The sequence below is a fragment of the Rhineura floridana genome, chromosome 7 (assembly GCF_030035675.1).
Source record: "Rhineura floridana isolate rRhiFlo1 chromosome 7, rRhiFlo1.hap2, whole genome shotgun sequence".
Lineage (NCBI taxonomy): Eukaryota > Metazoa > Chordata > Lepidosauria > Squamata > Rhineuridae > Rhineura > Rhineura floridana.
The window spans coordinates 145,606,603-145,625,031 of NC_084486.1; the positions used below are offsets into that span (position 1 = coordinate 145,606,603).

General features: G+C 45.9%; 1 protein-coding gene across 7 annotated transcripts in view; it reads right to left on the reverse strand.

The window, feature by feature from the left end:
• Positions 1-2,648: 2,648 nt before the first annotated feature.
• The window catches only part of VWA5B2 (von Willebrand factor A domain containing 5B2), an 80,302-nt gene continuing 64,521 nt past the window's right edge, over positions 2,649-18,429 (reverse strand). For 6 of the 7 annotated variants that reach the window (XM_061637473.1, XM_061637475.1, XM_061637478.1 and 3 more), the window contains 8 exons: positions 17,266-17,491; positions 15,437-15,787; positions 14,809-14,946; positions 13,976-14,095; positions 7,594-7,665; positions 6,790-6,859; positions 4,017-4,128; positions 2,649-3,370 (listed from right to left, as the gene is read on the reverse strand). In XM_061637473.1, coding sequence (XP_061493457.1) covers positions 2,711-3,370; positions 4,017-4,128; positions 6,790-6,859; positions 7,594-7,665; positions 13,976-14,095; positions 14,809-14,946; positions 15,437-15,787; positions 17,266-17,491 — 1,749 coding nt within the window. In that variant the 3' untranslated portion in view covers positions 2,649-2,710. The remainder of the gene's footprint in view (positions 3,371-4,016; positions 4,129-6,789; positions 6,860-7,593; positions 7,666-13,975; positions 14,096-14,808; positions 14,947-15,436; positions 15,788-17,265; positions 17,492-18,429) is intronic. The other variant, XM_061637477.1, reaches the window with a different exon arrangement.

An 18,429-nucleotide genomic window follows, 5' to 3' on the forward strand; every position in this document is an offset into this window, starting at 1 on the left:
GCATTCTTACCTGTGAGAAGCGCATTTTCTGTGGTGAAAAAGGATATCTTTGACTGGTTGCTCCTCCCATTCACTACAGGACTGTGCAGAGCAAGCTTGCAGTAAGACCTCTATAGGAGAGAGAGAGAGAGCAGCTCTCTCCCCAGTCTTTGGGTATAACTGTACCAACCCGATGGGGTGGAAAAACAGTAACAGAAAGGAAGGAACAAAGAGGATAATAACTGAGAACAACACAGCAGCTGAAAAGACCCACGGCAGGCAGAATATCTATCACAGCAGAAAATGAACTTATCATAGGTAAGAACCAACTTTCCCTTTTCCTACGGTGGAGGATATTCTTGAGTGGGATGTCCAAAAGCCACTAAATCCCAGGGGTAGGGATGGGGTCTGCTGTTCTGGCTACCTGTTGAAGCACTCTTCTATTGACAGCTGTTTTGGCATCTAATTGCTGTGCTAGATGGGCCACTGGCCTGATCCAGCAGCCTCTTCTGTTCTTGTGAAGCTCAGGTATTCAAAATGGTGCACATTTTGCTATCCTACACAACTCAGTCAAAGGAAATGTATTTCTTTATTAGATTTCTTACCAACCACCCTTCACCACAAGGTCCCAGGGCAGGTTACAACAATTTAAAATGCAGCTATACAGTGAAGGTGCCAAGTGCACCTCTTTGGAGAGGGAATTCCATGACTTCGGAGGTGCCACAGAGAATGCCGTCTCCCAGGGTACCTCCACCCGCCTGTGAGGGCGATGGATCTACAAAGCTATCTCCCTCTGCCGATCTCAGCACCCAAGAGGGTCTGTAGGGAAGGAAGCCATCTTTCCAATATTAGTGCTAGATGCTGCAGTATTCCTAATGGAGTGGGCCATGAGCACCTGGAAACGATGGCAGATTGAATTCATCTTGTGGCAAGCCAGCCAAGAGCTGAATGTGATTCTTCTGGTGGTGGTTTTGCAAGTGGCATGGCTCAGCCTATAGTCATTAATGTCAAATCTGCGTTTGGGTATCTCAGAGGAGGCTCCTGCTTTCTGTTTAATGCTAATTTTTCCTCATTTTTCTTTTATATATGAGTGGAGAAAGATCAGGGTAGCTGGAGCTTAGCCTAATCTTGTTTACTAGAAGAAAGCAGGAAGTAGACTGGGGAGAGAAGGGCTCTCTCTTGCAGAGGGCATGTCACAAGCTTGCTTTGCAAAGCCCTGTCTCCTGGAATGAGTACAAGGAGTCAGGATACTCCACTGCAGCAAATAAGGATCCCAGGAGGGATGTAATGGGATGTCATCCCTTCCCTTTGGCAAACCACTCCCAATAGCAATTTCAGCTGCTGAGTGCCAATTGGATGGTTGCCAAAATGGGGCCACTGAGAAAGAAGAAATGTGTCAACATACCTAGTGAAAAAAACTAAAGGGGGAAGGGACAGCCTGATGAGGATTGAGCATGCTCAGTGCTGCAGAATGCTGAGTGTATGTTGGGAGGGAAAATGGGAGAAGAGGGGATGGAATGGAACAGAAATGGCTGGGACACTGAACAGGAGTACTTCACTACAACATTTTTGCAGGTGTCACTTATATTTCCTGTTCCCACATCTCAATTCATAGGGTTTTCCTGGTAAGAGGTATTCATAGGTGGTTTTCAGATGCTATTGGAGGTCACTGATTCATAGGGTTGCCGTAAGTCGTACCTGACTTGAAGGCACGTAACAACCGCAACATCTCAGTACAAAACTTTCCTATTTTCCATGCCTTCTTTCTGTGCTCCCTTAAAAAGTTGCATTGTTGTCTTTGAAAACCTTAAATCTTCAGTACCAAATTTCTTAAGCTGCATTGGCTTAATTTGCACAATATATTCTAGTTTTAGAATTTAGTCATCTCGATACTTAACTAGGGGAGGGTTAATTTACATTTCCTTTCTAAAATACAAAGTTATCTGCCCCTGTCACAGTGTCCTAATCAGGCGCTCAACTCAAGATGTGGTGAAGGGCGAGCTACTCAGTCGGAGAGGCATTGTGTGCAAAGATCTTAGGGTTGGTCCTGGCATCTCTTTGGTGATAGGGCTTGGAAAGACGGACCTTCCCAAGACTTCTACCTGAGGTCTTGGAGAGCTGCTGTCAGTTGGAGGGAATGATATGTGATGAGACTGATCGTTAGTTTGAATTGATATTAAAGCAGCCTCCGAGGTTGGCTTTAGATACATGCTAAAAAAAACAGGTCCTCTTTCTGGAGTGTTCAAACTTCCTGTGCTTCACAGACTGTTTCTGCATGGGACTGTCTGCCAAGGAACACCTGCACGTTGACCACAGAATCCCTCTATGACTGTGGGGCACATCCTGGAATTCCCTTAGTGGCTGCCAGTGCACCCTAGAATGTACCCCAAACTCCCCTGCAGCTGAACATTGCAAATTGCATGCAGGAAGATTGCTGATGGCAGACAGAACGTCTTTAAGGTATTTTGTCTGGTATTACGGATCTTTTCATCAAACCCCCAACATTTCCAGGGAATGTAGAAAACCTATTCATGTTTTCATTTTTTAATATAGGAGCTCAGTGTCAGCAATTAACAGTATGTCTCTGGATGTATCCCAAAAAGCCACTGCTGTTCACAGAAGGTCATTGAAAGACCTGGGCTATGAAAGAACACACTGCCACACCAGACTCTGAACTCATTCTCTTTATTGGCACTCACAAAGGTGAAGGCCCAGCCTGCCATCTCCTCCTTCACATGTTGTTTGGGTTGTAACACAGCATGTTCAGCTTGATGTTCTCGTCCCAGTGGCGGAGCAGAAGGAAGAGCTGGCGTGCTGCCCCTTTCAAGGCAGAGACATCCACACCTTCTGGAAGCTGCTGTGCCCGCAGCCAGGCATCAGCCTTGGCTGCCAGCAGCTCCCACTCCACAAAGAAGCCGGCGCAGCAGTGCTCCAGCCAGGCCAAGGCCACAGCTGTGGCCCAGCTCATGCTTTCCAAGTCTCCCTCCTCTGCCTCTAGGCACGCCTCCTGCAGGCTGACGCTCACTTCAGAGGCATCTGGCGAATGGTCGCAGGCATCTGTCTCGGAGCCGCGCCCGCTGTCTGCCTGCACCCACACGGCAGCACTCAGCACCTCTGAGCAGGTGCTGTGCGAGTGAGACAAGCCTGGTTCAGTGGCCCCCTCCTTGATTGTTCCGACCACTTCGCCGCCATCCGGGGAAGGCAGGTTGGCTGCCAGCTTTGGACTGCTCTTGGCTATGAGTGCCCAAGGGGAGGTGCTCGAGGCAGGGCTGAGGCTGGCGCGATGGGAGGCATAGGGAGAGGCCCGGCACAAGCGGTCCAGTGGGATCTGAACAGCCTCTGAGAAGCTCTCAGTCAGCTGGAACATGCCAGGGGCCTGCTGCAGCCGCACCTGTTGTTGCAGAGGAGGAGATGTTAGGTGTGTGCATAAGCCAACCTTTGCATTCCTGGGCTTCTGCACAGAGATTATTATGGATTTTACCAGAGCTGAGGAGCCTATGGCTCCCCAGATGTTGCTGGACTACAACTCCCATCATCCCTAAGCATGTGCCATGGTGGCTGGAAGCAATGGAAGTTGTTATTGTGAGTTGTGTAATGTTCTATTCCATTTGAAATGCTAATTGCAGTGGATTTATTTGTTGTACAATTGTAGATTAAACTGTTGAAACCTGTCCTGGGGCCCTATGGTGAAGGGCAGGTAAGGAATCTTATACATAAATTAGTCCAACAACATCTGGAGGGCGGCAGGTTCCCCATCAATGGATTACATCTTGGAACAAGGAATGGGCACTCTCAAAATAAAAGCAAAAGCAGAAGTACTGTATGGATTAGTTTATATGCTACCATCACATATAAACTAAGCCATACCCTGTGCTTTTGCTTTTTTACAGCTTGTTAGGATGGGAGATGCTTTCATGTGGTGTGTTCCCCAAGCCACACTCTGAGCAGGCAACATATAAGTTGGATAACCGATGTGACTACTTCTCATGCCAGTTGGGCTACAGGCAATACTGTGATATGGGGAGGAGGGGGCTTACCAATGGGAGGTAGTCATGAATAGCACTGTCGCAAGAAGAGAGCTCACTTTCCGGGGTCAGACAGTGGGGACGCAGTGCCAAGCCTTGTCCCCGTCGCCGGCTGATGCTGAATCTGAAGAGACATGAGAACATTGCCTTAGACTGAGACAGATCACTGGTCCATCTAGCCCAGTATTGTCTACACTGACTGGCAGTAGCTCTCCAGGGTTTCAGACCAGAGTCTTCCCCAACCCTACCTGGAGATGCTGCCAGGGACTGAACCTGGGACGTTCTGCACGCAAAGTGGATGCTCTACCACTGAACTACGGCTCTTCCCCATATCGTCCCGGTAAAAATGTCATGACATAAGAACTGTCTTGCTCGATCAGACTAGAGGTGCATGTAGTGCAGCATTTTGTTCCTACACTGGCCAGTCAGATTGGCCAAGCAAAACATGAAGGCCATCCTGTGTCTGTCCCCAGCATCTAGTATACTGCCTCTGGTCATGGAAGGTTCTGTTCTTGACACTTATTAACTATAATGATTGGATCCTGCCTACACTAGAAAAGACACTCTGCAGGCCAGTTTCCTCTTTAGCCCATCCCAGTAAATTGAAGCAGACAGAGTACAAAACAGAGGGAAAACACAGTCCTTTTGGGGTGGGGCCTTCAACCCTCCTCCTCTGTTTTGGAGGAGCTATATCTCCCGGAGGTGCTCCTGCATGCTATATTATCAGATGGGAGGGTGTGGTTGCCCTCTACAAGGAGAATTATCTCATACAAGCCTTCTTTGTGGGGTTCCAAGGCCTTTAACAGGCTTTAAAGTGTGCTGTAAAATCTCAAAAGCTGGGTGAAAGGCAGCAAATTTCCTTAGAGTCAGAAGGCAAAGGCTTCAATGTCTTGTTTAGATCATATGCCACTCCGCAACGATCCAATAGTGGGAATAAAATAAGCTAATACGCAAATTTCCATGCCCTGATTATATAGCCTGCCAGCTCCACAGTTTCCTTATGTCATGATCTTGTCTATGGCACCTATTATTTCTATTGATCAAGCCTGGAAGGATAAACACCCACCGTATTATCATGCAATGCTCTGAGGATCTCACTGCCCTGGTTATATCTGAACAGATTTTGTATAGATATCAATTTTGTGTGGATATCAACGCTGCCTCCGGAAAATTCTGCAAATTACTTGGCAAGACAGACAGACTGATGTTAGCATTTTGGAAGAACCAAAGACTACCAGTGTTAAAACAATGATTCTTCAACATCAACTTAGCTGGACTGGCTATGTTGTTCGAATGCCTGATCACCGTCTTCCAAAGCAGCTACTTTACTCCCAACGTAAGGATGGAAAACGGAATATCGGTGGACAGCAAAAGAGGTTTAAAGATGTTCTTAAAGCAATTCTAAAAAAATGTAACATGAGCATCGAGAACTGGGAAGCCTTGGCCCATGAAAGTCCCAAATGGAGGTCGGCTATTATCAAAGGTGCTATGGACTTTGAAGAAGCACGAATACAGGGCGAATGGGACAAATGAGCTAAGCGGAAGGCACGTCAAACAAATCCTCATCGTGACCATCTTCATTCTGGAAACCTATGTCTGAGCTGATGGTGGATTGTTGTTGTTATTGTTATTATTGTCATTGTTATTATTATTGTTGTTATTTCACATTCCAATGTATTAATAAAGCAACCAAACACAGGTTGTATCCAAATAAAAACAAACATCAATTATACATAAACATAAAAACCTGTCAAATAAAACATACACAAGAAACAAAATCTTAACTTTCAAGGTTGGCCACATCTAAGTTAGCTGTCTAAGGCTGCAATCCAATATACACTTACCTGGGAGTAAGTCCCATTGAACCCAATGGAGCTTACTTCTTAGTAGACATGGATTGCAGCCTAAGTTGAGCAGCCTTCACTGTGAATTTAGCCACATCAAACATTACGAACCTGCCCATACTGGACAGCAAGTGTTTGATCTTATCCATATCACTGAGGGTAGGAACCACCACTAAAAGTTTATCTAAGTATTTTTTCCTGGGTGTTTCATACTATGTACAATATAATATGTATTGTATGGTGTCCTCTACCCACTGCCTGCCACAGATGCAGAGCGCTGAACTCTAGGGATTTTCTTACTTCCAGAAAAGTAGATTTCATTGTCTGGAAATGCAGGGCTATAAATGCTTTGCAAAGAAAAGGGAGATTTAGCTCAGACAAGTATTTCTCTTCCCTGTGATATAATTTTATTCTTTTCCCTTTTCTTTCATTTCTTCTGTTTGCTTATTTACTTTTTATAATCCTTTTCCTCCTCCACCATCCCGTTAAATAATTTAAAAAATGATCAAGCCAACCTTCTCTCCTTCAGGTCACACATATAACACTTTCCTTTTCCGTGTCTTCTGCTGTCCTAATCCTTACCTTCAGCATTCAACACTGTCATCTTTTCTACTCTGTCCATTCTTTGAGGACCAGAAAACGCTCTAGGCTGGGTCTTCATCATTTAGGTATTTTGTATAGCACTTAGTACATAGCTGGTGCTAAAATATTTTAACTAATAAGGGAGAGTGTTCTGAGTTAACTCTTCTGGTAACTTGTATAGAGACCACCTAAGTTTTCTTAAGGATTTTAGTTGGTGTGTTGCATGATCTGGCGAATACTCTCTTAATGGCTGGAATTTTCCTTCCCATCATTGATCAAATAATGGCCTTCATGCTATGTATCTCATTGCCCCCCACAGAGATTCCACTTGCCCAAGAAAGCAGCCTTGAAAGACTCACCTGGAGCCTACAAAGTTCTCTATCGATTTCTGAGAGGCCACAGAGACAGGAGAGGGACGGGAATCAACACCTGGGACAGCAAGGAAGAGACTGGTTAGCAGCTGGGAAATGGCAAATAGAAACTGAGACTATGCAGCTGCCCTTTCCTACAAGGCTTGCTATAGCGGTTGCAGCATCATTGACAGGGCTGTCTCCTAATGCCAACTGCCTTGGATCTCCCAGTAGAGGTTACAGTGCCCTGCACAGCAAAACTCTTTATTCTCTTCCTATAGCAAAATAAGCTACAGCAGGAAAGCGAATATATACACAGAGCACAAAACCCAGCTTCTGTTGGTGTAAAACAGCTATTGGGAACCTTTGGCCCTCCACTGCTGAACTACAACTCCCACCATCCCTAGCTATTAGCTATGCTTGCTGGGGCTGATGGGAGTTGTAGTTCAGCAACATCTGAATGGCCAAAGGTCCCCCACACCTGGTGTAGAATTTATTTTTGCCAGTATGGTGTTGGGGCTAGAGTATTGGACTACGACCTTGGAGACCAGATTCAAATTCCCACTCAACCAAGAAGCTCCCTGGGTTGACCTTGGGCCAGTCACTTTCTCTCACCCTAACCTACTTCACAGGGTTGTTGTTGTCAGTATGAAATGGGGAAGGTGAAAACTTTGTATGCCACCTTGAGCTCCTTGGAGGATATGTGGGATATAATTATTATAAATATAGGCACTAAGGTATATCTATTTAAGGTCTAATGCAGCCTCTCCAAACCCTTCACATCTTCCAGACTCTGCTGCGAGTAGGACTTACCATCAAGACAGTTTTGCTTTTCTTGGGTGGCAGAAGAGACACTGATAGGAGAAGGAGGAATCTCTTCTCGTTCTAGGAAGCAAAGAAAAATGCTGACGTTAAACTAACAACTGATGAAGCCTGCAGAGAACTGGGAGGAATCTAGGGCATTCGGTCTATAATTTGGTTAGCAGGCTACCTAACAGCAGTAAACAGTACAGAACTAAGGGAGACCCTCACAAAACATAAGGCAAGAAAGAAACTGGCATTGCTGCAAGCCAGAAGCAAAAATGGGATGGCACAAAGCTCATGTCAATCCAAAAGAGCAGGGGTGGGTGGGAAACCTCCAACCTGTGGGACTAATTAGGCCAGTCAGGCCTCCCCATTTGGCTCACAAGGCCATTTTGGCCAAGCCACACCCACCTGTGTGGAACATTGCAAGCAAGACTTGACAATCAGTTGATCATCCGTGCAGGCAAAAACAGGTTACCTGTAGCATCAGGTGATTGTCAGATGGGTTCCGTAAGCAGTCAAGTGTGGCAGGGTGGGGAGGGGGGCTGATATATCAAGAGGTGTGTGAAAGGGACCTCTTCATAGAAAGCTGCCTTATACACAGTCAGACCACTGGTCCATCTAGCTCAATACTGTCTACACAGACTGGCAGTGGCTCTCCGGGATTTCAAGCAGGGAACATTCCCAACCCTCCCTGGAGATGCCGGAGATTGAACCTGCGACCTTCTGCATGCAAGGCAGGTCCTCTTCCACTGAGCTATGGCACTGCCCCGGCTACATCCAAATGACCAGGCACTATGCACGATTCATCTTCAAAAAGGAGTAACGTCATGTTGGATTGTTACTTAGAAAGGAGATGGCAAAGGATTGACACCACCTTAAACAGCACATGGATTCCTGCACTGAGCAGGGGGTTGGACTCGATGGCCTTGTAGGCCCCTTCCAACTCTACTATTCTATGATTCTATGATTTCTAATGGGGAGATTCTGCAGCTACCACTAATCCACCACCACAAAATTGTACCATCAAGCGCTCCCATCATTACTAGGTCAGTTTCCCAGCGACATAACTGCTATGTGCAGTTGCTGGGAGGCAGAGCTATTTTTGCCCCAGAGAGTGTGAACATGGTCCAAAAATTTCTAGAAATTATTTCCTCCTCTCCTGCAGCAGCAGCAGGTGGCTCAAAAATTTAATCAGCACAAGGGAGGGGAGTGTGTGCTGCTGCTTCTTTTCTGACCAAAAGTGCCCTCCATCCCGCCTTAAAACTGTTTTTCTTCCCAGAGGGGAAGAGATGCCTGTTCCTCATATCTTTTCCTCTGCAAAGAGAACATTCTGGGGAAGGAAGACTGTTAGCCAAGAAATGGCCCATAAGGATAGGTTAAGAACTCCCTCCCTCTGCAGTATAGTAAAGTTCTCTCTCTCTCTCGTTTCCATCATATGTTGAAGATGCATATCTTTATCCTGGCTTTTAACCCCTTGTTGTTGTTATATACCTTCAAGTAAATTATGACTTATGGCGACCCTATGAATCAGCAACCTCCAGTAGCATCTGTCATGAACCACGCTGTTCAGATCTTGTAAGTTCAGGTTTGTGGCTTCCTTTATGGAATCAATCCATCTCCTGTTTGGCCTTCCTTTTTTTCTACTCCTTTCTGTTTTTCCCAGCATTATGGTCTTTTCTAGTGAATCATGTCTTCTCTTTATGTGTCCAAAGTATGATAACCTCAGTTTCATCATTTTAGCTTCTAGTGACAGTTCTGGTTTAATTTGTTCTAATACCCAATTACTGGTCTTTTTCGCAGCCCATGGTATGCACAAAGCTCTCCTCCAACACCACATTTCGAATGAGTTGTTTTTTCTCTTATCTGCTTTTTTCACTGTCTAACTTTCACATCCATACAGAGATTGGGAATACCATAGTCTGAATGATCCTGACGAGTGTTCAGTGATACATCTTTGCATTTGAGGACCTTTTCTAGTTCTCTCATAGCTGCCCTCCCCAGTCCTAGCCTTCTTCTGATTTCTTGACTACTGTCTCCATTTTGGTTAAGCACTGTGCCAAGGTATTGATAATCCTTGACAAGTTCAATGTCCTCATTGTCAGCTCTAAAGTTATAAATCTTCTGTTGTCATTACTTTAGTCTTCTTGATGTTCAGCTGTAGTCCTGCTTTTGTGCTTTCCTTTTTAACTTTCATCAGCATTCGTTTCAAATCATTACCAGTTTCTGCTAGTAGTATGGTATCATCTGCATGTCATAAACTGATATTTCTCCCTCCAATTTTTACACCTCCATCTTGGTCCAATCCCGCTTTCCGTATGATATGTTCTGCGTATAAATTAAACAAATAGGGTAATAAAATACACCCCTGTCTCACACCATTTCCGATTGGGAACCAATTGGTTTCTCCTTATTCTGTCCTTACGGTAGCCTCTTGTCGAGTATAGGTTGCACATCAGAACAATCAGATGCTGTGGCACCCCCATTTCTTTTAAAGCGTTCCATAGTATTTAATGATCCACACAGTCAAAGGCTTTGCTGTAGTCTATAAAGCACAGGGTGATTTTCTTCTGAAATTCCTTGGTCCATTCCATTATCCAATGTACGTTTGAAATATGATCTCTGGTGCCTCTTCCCTTTCTAAATCCAGCTTGGGCATCTGTTATTTCTTGCTCCATATATGGTAAACGCCTTTGTTGTAGAATCTTGAGCATAACTTTACCTGCACTGGATGTTGATGTGTGCGGTGTTTGCGTTGTAAGCGCAGTTACATTAGAGTATAAGTTGGTCAAGAAATCCAAGTACACGACATAGTATTAAGAGTCCTTTTACTCCGGACATTAAGGCATGTAAGCTTAAGCAGTTTCGTTTCCCTCACAGCAAGAGAACACACAGAAAAGCTGCTTCTTCTTCAAGAACAAAACCCCCACAAAAAACACAGAGAAGCTGGCTGCTCTGGCTCCAGCCCTTATCTCCCGTTGCCTAGGAACCAGTTGACCTTGACAGCCTGCAAGTTCCTACAAAGACATAACAAAAAACTCTTCCTTGCTCCAAGCTTTCAGACTTGATGAAAATAACCAGAGGTAGTATTGCCTATGGGTCAACAGCTCCCACTTTTCATCAAGACTGCAAAATACAAGTACATTTCAACAGTACATTTCTACAATACAATACATATACATAGGCATCCAGTAATACATTTCAGTACATTGCAGCATACATTACATTTCCAGTTTAATCAAACTTTGGTTGTACACAAGTCAGGTATAACGTTTCTGCATCCATCTCCACGTCTCTGTGCATACCTGGGCTACTGACTATACCTACAGTAAATCTGTCAGGAGGTTTCCCAATGTTAGCTCTCTCAGAGCGCCTTAAAAGAACTGGAGCTTCGGCTCCTGCTGCACCCCCTCCTGAACTTGTTCCTGGCATGGCTTGCTCAGGATATGTCATATCGTCAGCCTTACGTTTCTTTGTTTTACGTTTGCCCCGTATCAGTTCATTTAATGCATCCTTCAGTGGAATATCTGTTCCTTCCACTTTCACCCCTTGTGTAGGTGTTGATGTTGGAGTTTCATCTGAACCATTGAGAATAACTGTTTGCTTTTGATCCCAAGGCTTGTCTGAGACTTTAATGCTTCTGCTCAGAACAACCTGCTGCGTTTGTGGCACCCACACTCTAATATGCATTCTGAAAACCCAGCACAAATCCTTCCTGTGCTCTGGGTGCTAGTTTGCCACGTCTTTTTCCCTGTGGAATGTGAACCCAACATCTGGCTCCGAACCTTTCAATGTGCTGCACCCTCGGCTTTCTCCCAGTGAGTTTCTCGTATGGTGACATCCCAAGTGCACTATGCAACACCCTGTTGTGTATGTAATTCGCATACAGAATACATTCTCCCCAGAAAGAGTGTGCTAAACTGGAGTCCCCCAACATGGCTCTCAATGCTTCCTGAAGCACCCTGTTTTTTCTCTCCGCAATTCCGTTGCTGAACGGAGAAAATGGAGCTGTGAAATGTTGTTCTATACCTTCACTTTCAAGGTATGCATGTAATGTTTTGCTTGTAAATTCACCCCCTAGATCTGATCATATCGCCCTCACAGTGACATTATGTTGTGTTTGGATTCTCTTAATGAACAGTCTCATCTTCTGCTCTGCTTCATCTTTCCTCTTGAGCAAATAAACATGAGTGTATCTCGAAAAGTCATCTACCACCACCATAAAAAACTTCGCACCTCCTCGTGAACTTTGAATTGGCCCTGATAAATCAACATGGATTAGCTGGTAAGGAGCGGTTGTCGAGCTTTCCGCCTCCCGGTTTATTGGTGCAATGGTATCTTTAGCTTTATGACAGGCATCACAATCCATTATCTGCCCACACTCAGTCAATTTCATGTTTTCACTAAGACTCGGGGTTTTCTTAATTGTTTCGTAGTTTGCATGCCCCAGCCTTTTGTGCCAATCATGCACACAGCCTTTATGTGTCTGTGCTTCAGCATTTAACACAGCACACCCTGCTTGAGTGCTCTTCATTACGAACTGTAAATCCTTCAGGCTCCCTTGCATGCACACTTCACCCCCTCTTTTCACAAAACATTTGTCTCTTTCAAACACCACCGTAAACCCAATATTCAACAATTTTCGGACAGACATGATATTATTAGACAATTCAGGGACATACAATACATCAGAAATTATGCCAATCTTATCCAATCTCACCGTTCCTCGCGCCTTGACAATTCGTCTCGATCCATCAGCTAGTAAAACTGAGTCCTGCACTTCTTCTGATGTATGGAATAAACTCAAGTCTTTAACGAGTGGATGGGACGCTCCACTATCCAAAATCCAGTCTGTATCAACTCGAGGCTTTTCTGCGCTGACAAAGTTCACACTGCTCTGCTTCCAGCCTCCATCCCTGGTGTTTTGCTTGACTGCACAGTCTCTTTGAATGTGCCCACGTGCTCCGCAAAAATAACAAGTTTTCAGCTGTTGCTGCTCCTGGTAGTTTGCCTGCTTGCTTCTGACGGCTTCCTTTGGCTCGGCCTTTTTCGCCTCTTGTCTCCGCTGCCACTCCTGGGTCAACTTTTCCTCAATAAAGCCAACGTTCAGACCGCCGTCTGGCATCGCTTCCATAGCCATGACAAAATTATTCCAACTCCCATCGAGTGAAGCCAGAATAATATACGTTTTCTGAAGGATACTGTGTTCGACGCCTCTGTCTTCTAATTCAGCAAATAGGCGCCTAAATTCAGTAAGATGCTCAGACATGTCGTTTTCTCCGGTGAAGCGCATCTGGTACAGCTTCCTTGCCAAACACAATTTAGATCCCGCGGTCTGTTGCACATGCAAAGCCTGCAACACTTCCCACGTTCTTCTGGCTGAGGATTCATCTCTCACGTGCAGTAGTTGAGAATCAGATAGAGCCAAAGTAATAAATGCCTGCGCCTTCTCATCTTTGCGCTTCCAAGCCGCTGTTGGTGCCGCCGGTGGGGCCGCTTCAATAACATCAAATAAATCCTCTTTTATCAGGAAGGCTCTCATTCTCAGCTTCCAGCTGGCGTAATTATTTTCTGTAAGTCTCTCCATCGGCATGCCTCCAGACATGTTTACAGCCATCTTCGCTCACCTCTGTCTGGCACAATCAATCACGCTGCTCTCTGGAACTCAGACCACTTACTCACTCTGTAACGTGCGCTGGATCTGGGCCCATAACCCTGTTGATGTGTGCGGTGTTTGCGTTGTAAGCACAGTTACATTAGAGTATAAGTTGGTCAAGAAATCCAAGTACACGACATAGTATTAAGAGTCCTTTTACTCCGGACATTAAGGCATGTAAGCTTAAGCAGTTTCGTTTCCCTCACAGTAAGAGAACACACAGAAAAGCTGCTTCTTCTTCAAGAACAAAACCCCCACAAAAAACACAGAGAAGCTGGCTGCTCTGGCTCCAGCCCTTATCTCCCGTTGCCTAGGAACCAGTTGACCTTGACAGCCTGCAAGTTCCTACAAAGACATAACAAAAAACTCTTCCTTGCTCCAAGCTTTCAGACTTGATGAAAATAACCAGAGGTAGTATTGCCTATGGGTCAACACTGGACACCCTGAGACACATATTTTTGGGACCCACTCTGTTTTTGTCATTGTAATTTATTTTTACTGATTTTAGTGTTGCATTTTTAAATTGCTAAAAACCAACCTGGGAACTTGTGGTGAAGGGCAGATAAGAAATAAAATAAATACTGATGACCAGCCTGGGAATTTGTGTTTGTTCTTCTGCTTCTTCCCCACCTCCCGCCTTCAGTGGCTGTACACTCAGTTTTCATGAATACCAATTCTATTACCTATGTAAGTGCAGATAAAGGGTTCATTAGATGGATGAAGCAAGGCTGGTACCTGCAGAAACAGGAGCATCATTCAGTTCCTCTGAGACCTGCCTCCATCCCATACCTGATGAGTTACTGTGTTGATGCCGACTGCCAGAACTGGATCCTTGCTGGTAGCTGAATAGGCCTCCTAGAAGAAAGCATATTTTATTGGGGTGCTTAGAGATACTATCTGGCCATCACTGTATGTATTCAGTTGCCGAACCATCTTGCTTTCTCTACATGGATTTTATTGCATAAATAGTAAATTCAGATTGCATCTCACAGACAAATACTTTCCTGACGGCCTCTGAAAAAAACTCCCCTCACTCAGAGACTGGTTCAAGTTGATGCAATTATCTGCCAACAGGAAAATATTTCATCCTGGTTAGTGGGCCAAACCTGGAATGTACCAGAATTCTACAGTGGTGGTGATGATGATGAGGGAAGTCTAAATATTTGGACTGCTCTCAGTAATTGCTAATGATGGAACTGGTGGAAGCAACGAGTTTTGTTCTGGACTCTTGCAGCACAGAGTCTAATTTGGGATTAATTTGGAACCTCTGTTGTCGACAAACATTCCTTCTCAACCTTAGTATTTTGAAATAGGCAAGTTAGGCACTGTAAACAGCTATAGTCCTGTCTTTTCCAAAAGAAAAATGAACAAAGGAAGGCTGCTCCAAACTCCAAACACTCTAGGAAGGAACAGTGAAACAATATTACCTGTAGGGCTTGTAGAATTATGGAAGTATGTTGGGTGTTTTTTTAAAGTTTCTGGCTCTCATGATAGAATTTCTAATAAAAATGGATTCCTGGGAAATTCCAGGAAGTAGAGCTCTGCCCATGCGCTCAAAGCAGTCCTACCTCTGCATCGAACTTCAAGGGCTGACGGCAAGGTCTCCTGAGTAGAAGCGTCCACAGGCACCAGGGAGGTATATATGGAGGCAGTGTTGCAAGCCTTGCTGGACTGGACAGCCTTAAGGCGGAATCTTCGTGAGAAACCTGCAAGATGGGGGGGGGGGCGAGGGAGAGAGAAGTAATCACAATGATGGCCACAGGGAGGAGGGAGGGAGATGTATTTGGGATACTAGATAGGCAAAGTTGTGTATGTTTTCCTTTAAACAGACCTGTACTCTATATGGCTTTAAAATATCAGACTCCAGACCATATGGACTCCAGACTATATTAATATTTTGATTAATATGCCTACTTTTTCAAGTAGTGGAACTTGGTACAGAATTTCGATTCCCCCCACTGCCAGCCTTATACACCAGACCCACATTCAGCCACCTGAGTATCCCCAGTTGGCCCTTTAATTAGATGTAAGGGAGGTGTAGAGAAAATCTGGTGGTCGGGTAATAGGACTTTCTTCCATCCCCCACAGTGGCTTGTTCATCCACTTTTAAAGCAGCCCTGCTGTAAAACCAGTTGCTGACTAGGGCTATACCTCAACCTGAGGGCAGGACAGTTAAGGGAAGGGCATGCTCCATACCATGTTCCAGCTCGGCTTCTCTCTGAGACACATTCTCATTATCCCGGATGACGGAGGCAGCAGTCAAGTGGTGAAGCAATTTATCCCAGCCCTTATTCTGCTGCTGCCGTTCAGGCGGCTCCTCCTTGCACTGGCTGTCTTTGGCAAGGAGCAGGGAATCCAGGGCAGCCGTCGCTTCCCAGGAGACCGGCTTTCCTGCACTGAGTCCATGGATGACAACTTGGCACCGGAGCGGCAGTGGCCACGTGCTGCCTTCACACTCTCCCCGCTCGGTTGCTGGTGATGGGCTGAAAAGGTACGAGGGCTCCAAAAGCATGTCCCAGTCTAGGTGGGCCGGTGACAGCAAGTTGCCTAGGAGAGAGTTTGGCAGGAGAATGCGCATGAGAGAGACATCAGGTTCTGCAACAGGACAGAGTCTCCCAACCTAGTGGCGGCTGGTAACTCCATGTCAGTGGGACAGTGGAATCCGTTCCGGGTTTCAGTCCAAATTTTCAAGGAGCTGTCCAAGGTGCTTTCAGCCAGAGTGGATTCCACTGCCTCACTGACATGGAGCCACCAGCTGCCACTGCAACCTAGGTTCAGACAGAGATCTTTGGAAGTTCAAAGACAGCCAAGTGAGGGCCATTCCCAGGGTCATACACTTCCCCATGTTTGGCACTCAGATACCAGAACTGCCGGCATGTCAGGAACCTTTGCAATTGCAGGATGCAAGAGGACTGTGAGTTACTTCAATGACTATTTACAGCAGGGATGGGGAACCTGTAGCCCTCCTCTAGAAGTTGTTGGACTCTTAACTCCCATCAGCCTCAGCCACCATGGCCAAAGGTCAAGGATGGTGGGAGATGGAGTCCAACAGCATCCGGAGGGCCACAAGTTCCCCATCTCTGCTTTACATCACAGCGGTCACTTGCAAACTCAGCACAGGACACTTGCAACCACATGGGACTCCGCTTCAATGATGGGAAGATTTTTTAGCTCATTTTTGGCTCCTCAGTCAGGAGGAAAGGTGCAGTTGCCCTCCCCAACAGAAATGGCAGCTGCCATTTCATCGTGGAAGGTCCTGGATGAGTCTGGCACCTCCTGCCTCCAATTCTACAAGACACTCTCCCCCAATTTGGAAGGCTTACAACTGGACGATAATCCCCTTCACGCCAGGCATGGCTTGCAAACTTTGCTCTTCTTGACAGCCGTCCACGCTGTCCATAATGCTGGCTAACTCAGCCCTTGTTCACAAAAGCCTTGACATTCTACTTGTTTCAAGGCAGGCTTTGGATTTGCAATGGCCCAGATAACTGTCTAGCCAAGGGCAGGTATGGAGGGAAAAATTGAGCACTGTTGCTCACAAAAACACAAGAGGGAGGAGGGCTCCTATCTAAGCCCTGCCTCTTGGAGCAGACAGAACACAGGAAGCTACTTTGTACTGAGTCAGACAACTGCTCCATCTCATTCAGTATTGTCCACCCTGACTGAAGATGTCTCTCCAGGATTGCAGACAAGGGATGTTCCCAATCCTACCTGGAGATGCAAGGGATTGAACCTGGGACCTTGCGCATGCAATGCAGATGCTCTTCCACTGAGCTGTGGCCCAGAACTGGAAGGTGGTTACTTCTCCAAACAAGAGGGGTGAAGATTCCAATTTGCACAAATCCCTAAGTGGGAGGAATAACCTACACCTGGATGCTATCCCCTGCAGATGGAGGAGTGTCCTCTGTGACTACCTCACATGCACGTCTCGGCCACTCCTGCTTTCTCTTGTCTTGTGTGGAGCGTCTTGCCCCTTTTGCTCTCCCAGCGGGTTTACTTTTGCTCTCTTCTCCCCCATCACTCACTGGAATCAGCAGCACTCTTGCGCATCTTCTGCAACTCAGGCCCAATCTGATCTAGCTTCCCTTCCAGAGACCAGTTCCGCTTCTGGGACACCTTCTCTAGGGCTCGGCGCAGCCGATGGGCATCTAGTTCACCATGTGGGGAGGAAAAACTACGTCCAGAAAGAGCAGCTCGAGCCAGTGCCTTCTTCCTCCGCATCAGCTCCTCAGAGCTCAGCGCCACAGACACCTGAAGAGAAGGAGGGGGCCGGGGACAAGAAGGTCAAGGCCAGGAAATCTCCAGGGAAACACTGCCTAAAATCACTTTGAGGAAGCAAAATCCGTTCCCTCATACAGATCAAATGCTGGACCCACTACATCTCTACAACTGAAGGACTGCCTTCTGTTCTCTCCCCTCCACCCAAATACTCTCTCTCAAACACAGGGTGCTTCCAAGCAACCTGTTCATTGAACACTCATCCTGATTTGTTCACAGGGTAATAGACAACATTTTACTTCCAGGTTGATAGGCACTCAACAGTAACAAATCTGTCAGACTCTTACATGGGTGCTTCCAAATGGCCTATTTATTGAGCATTCTTCCTGATGTCTTTGCAGGTAATGACGCTGGCTATTTAATGAACATTCAGTCCGATTTGTCTGCAGAGAGGTTAGATGCCGTTGCATCAAGGAAGTGTTATTCCACATTTTGTCACCATTTTCCTTACTGCAAAAAATCCAGTCTTTTGGGGAAGCTAGCTTGTTGTGCAAGATCTCTAAATCAGCTCTAATTGTGCAATCTTGGATTTGCCAGTATGTGGCTGAAATGGACTGCCTTCAAGTCGATCCCGACTTATGGCGACCCTATGAATAGGGTTTTCATGGTAAGCGGCATTCAGAGGGGGTTTCCCATTGCCTCCCTCTGAGGCTGAGAGGCAGTGACTGGCCCAAGGTCACCCAGTGAGCTTCATGGCTGTGTGGGGATTCAAACCCTGGTCTCCCAGGTCGTAGTCCAACACTCTAACCACTACACCACACTGGCTCTCTTATATGGCTGAATCCAACCCCAAAACAGCAACAGCCGGAAGCACTTTTAAAATTATATCAAAGGACACTCAGAAAGGGCTGAGAACTTGGTTATGGAATTTCCTCACAGGAGGCTTAAATTGTCCAGTGCAGATTTTACAT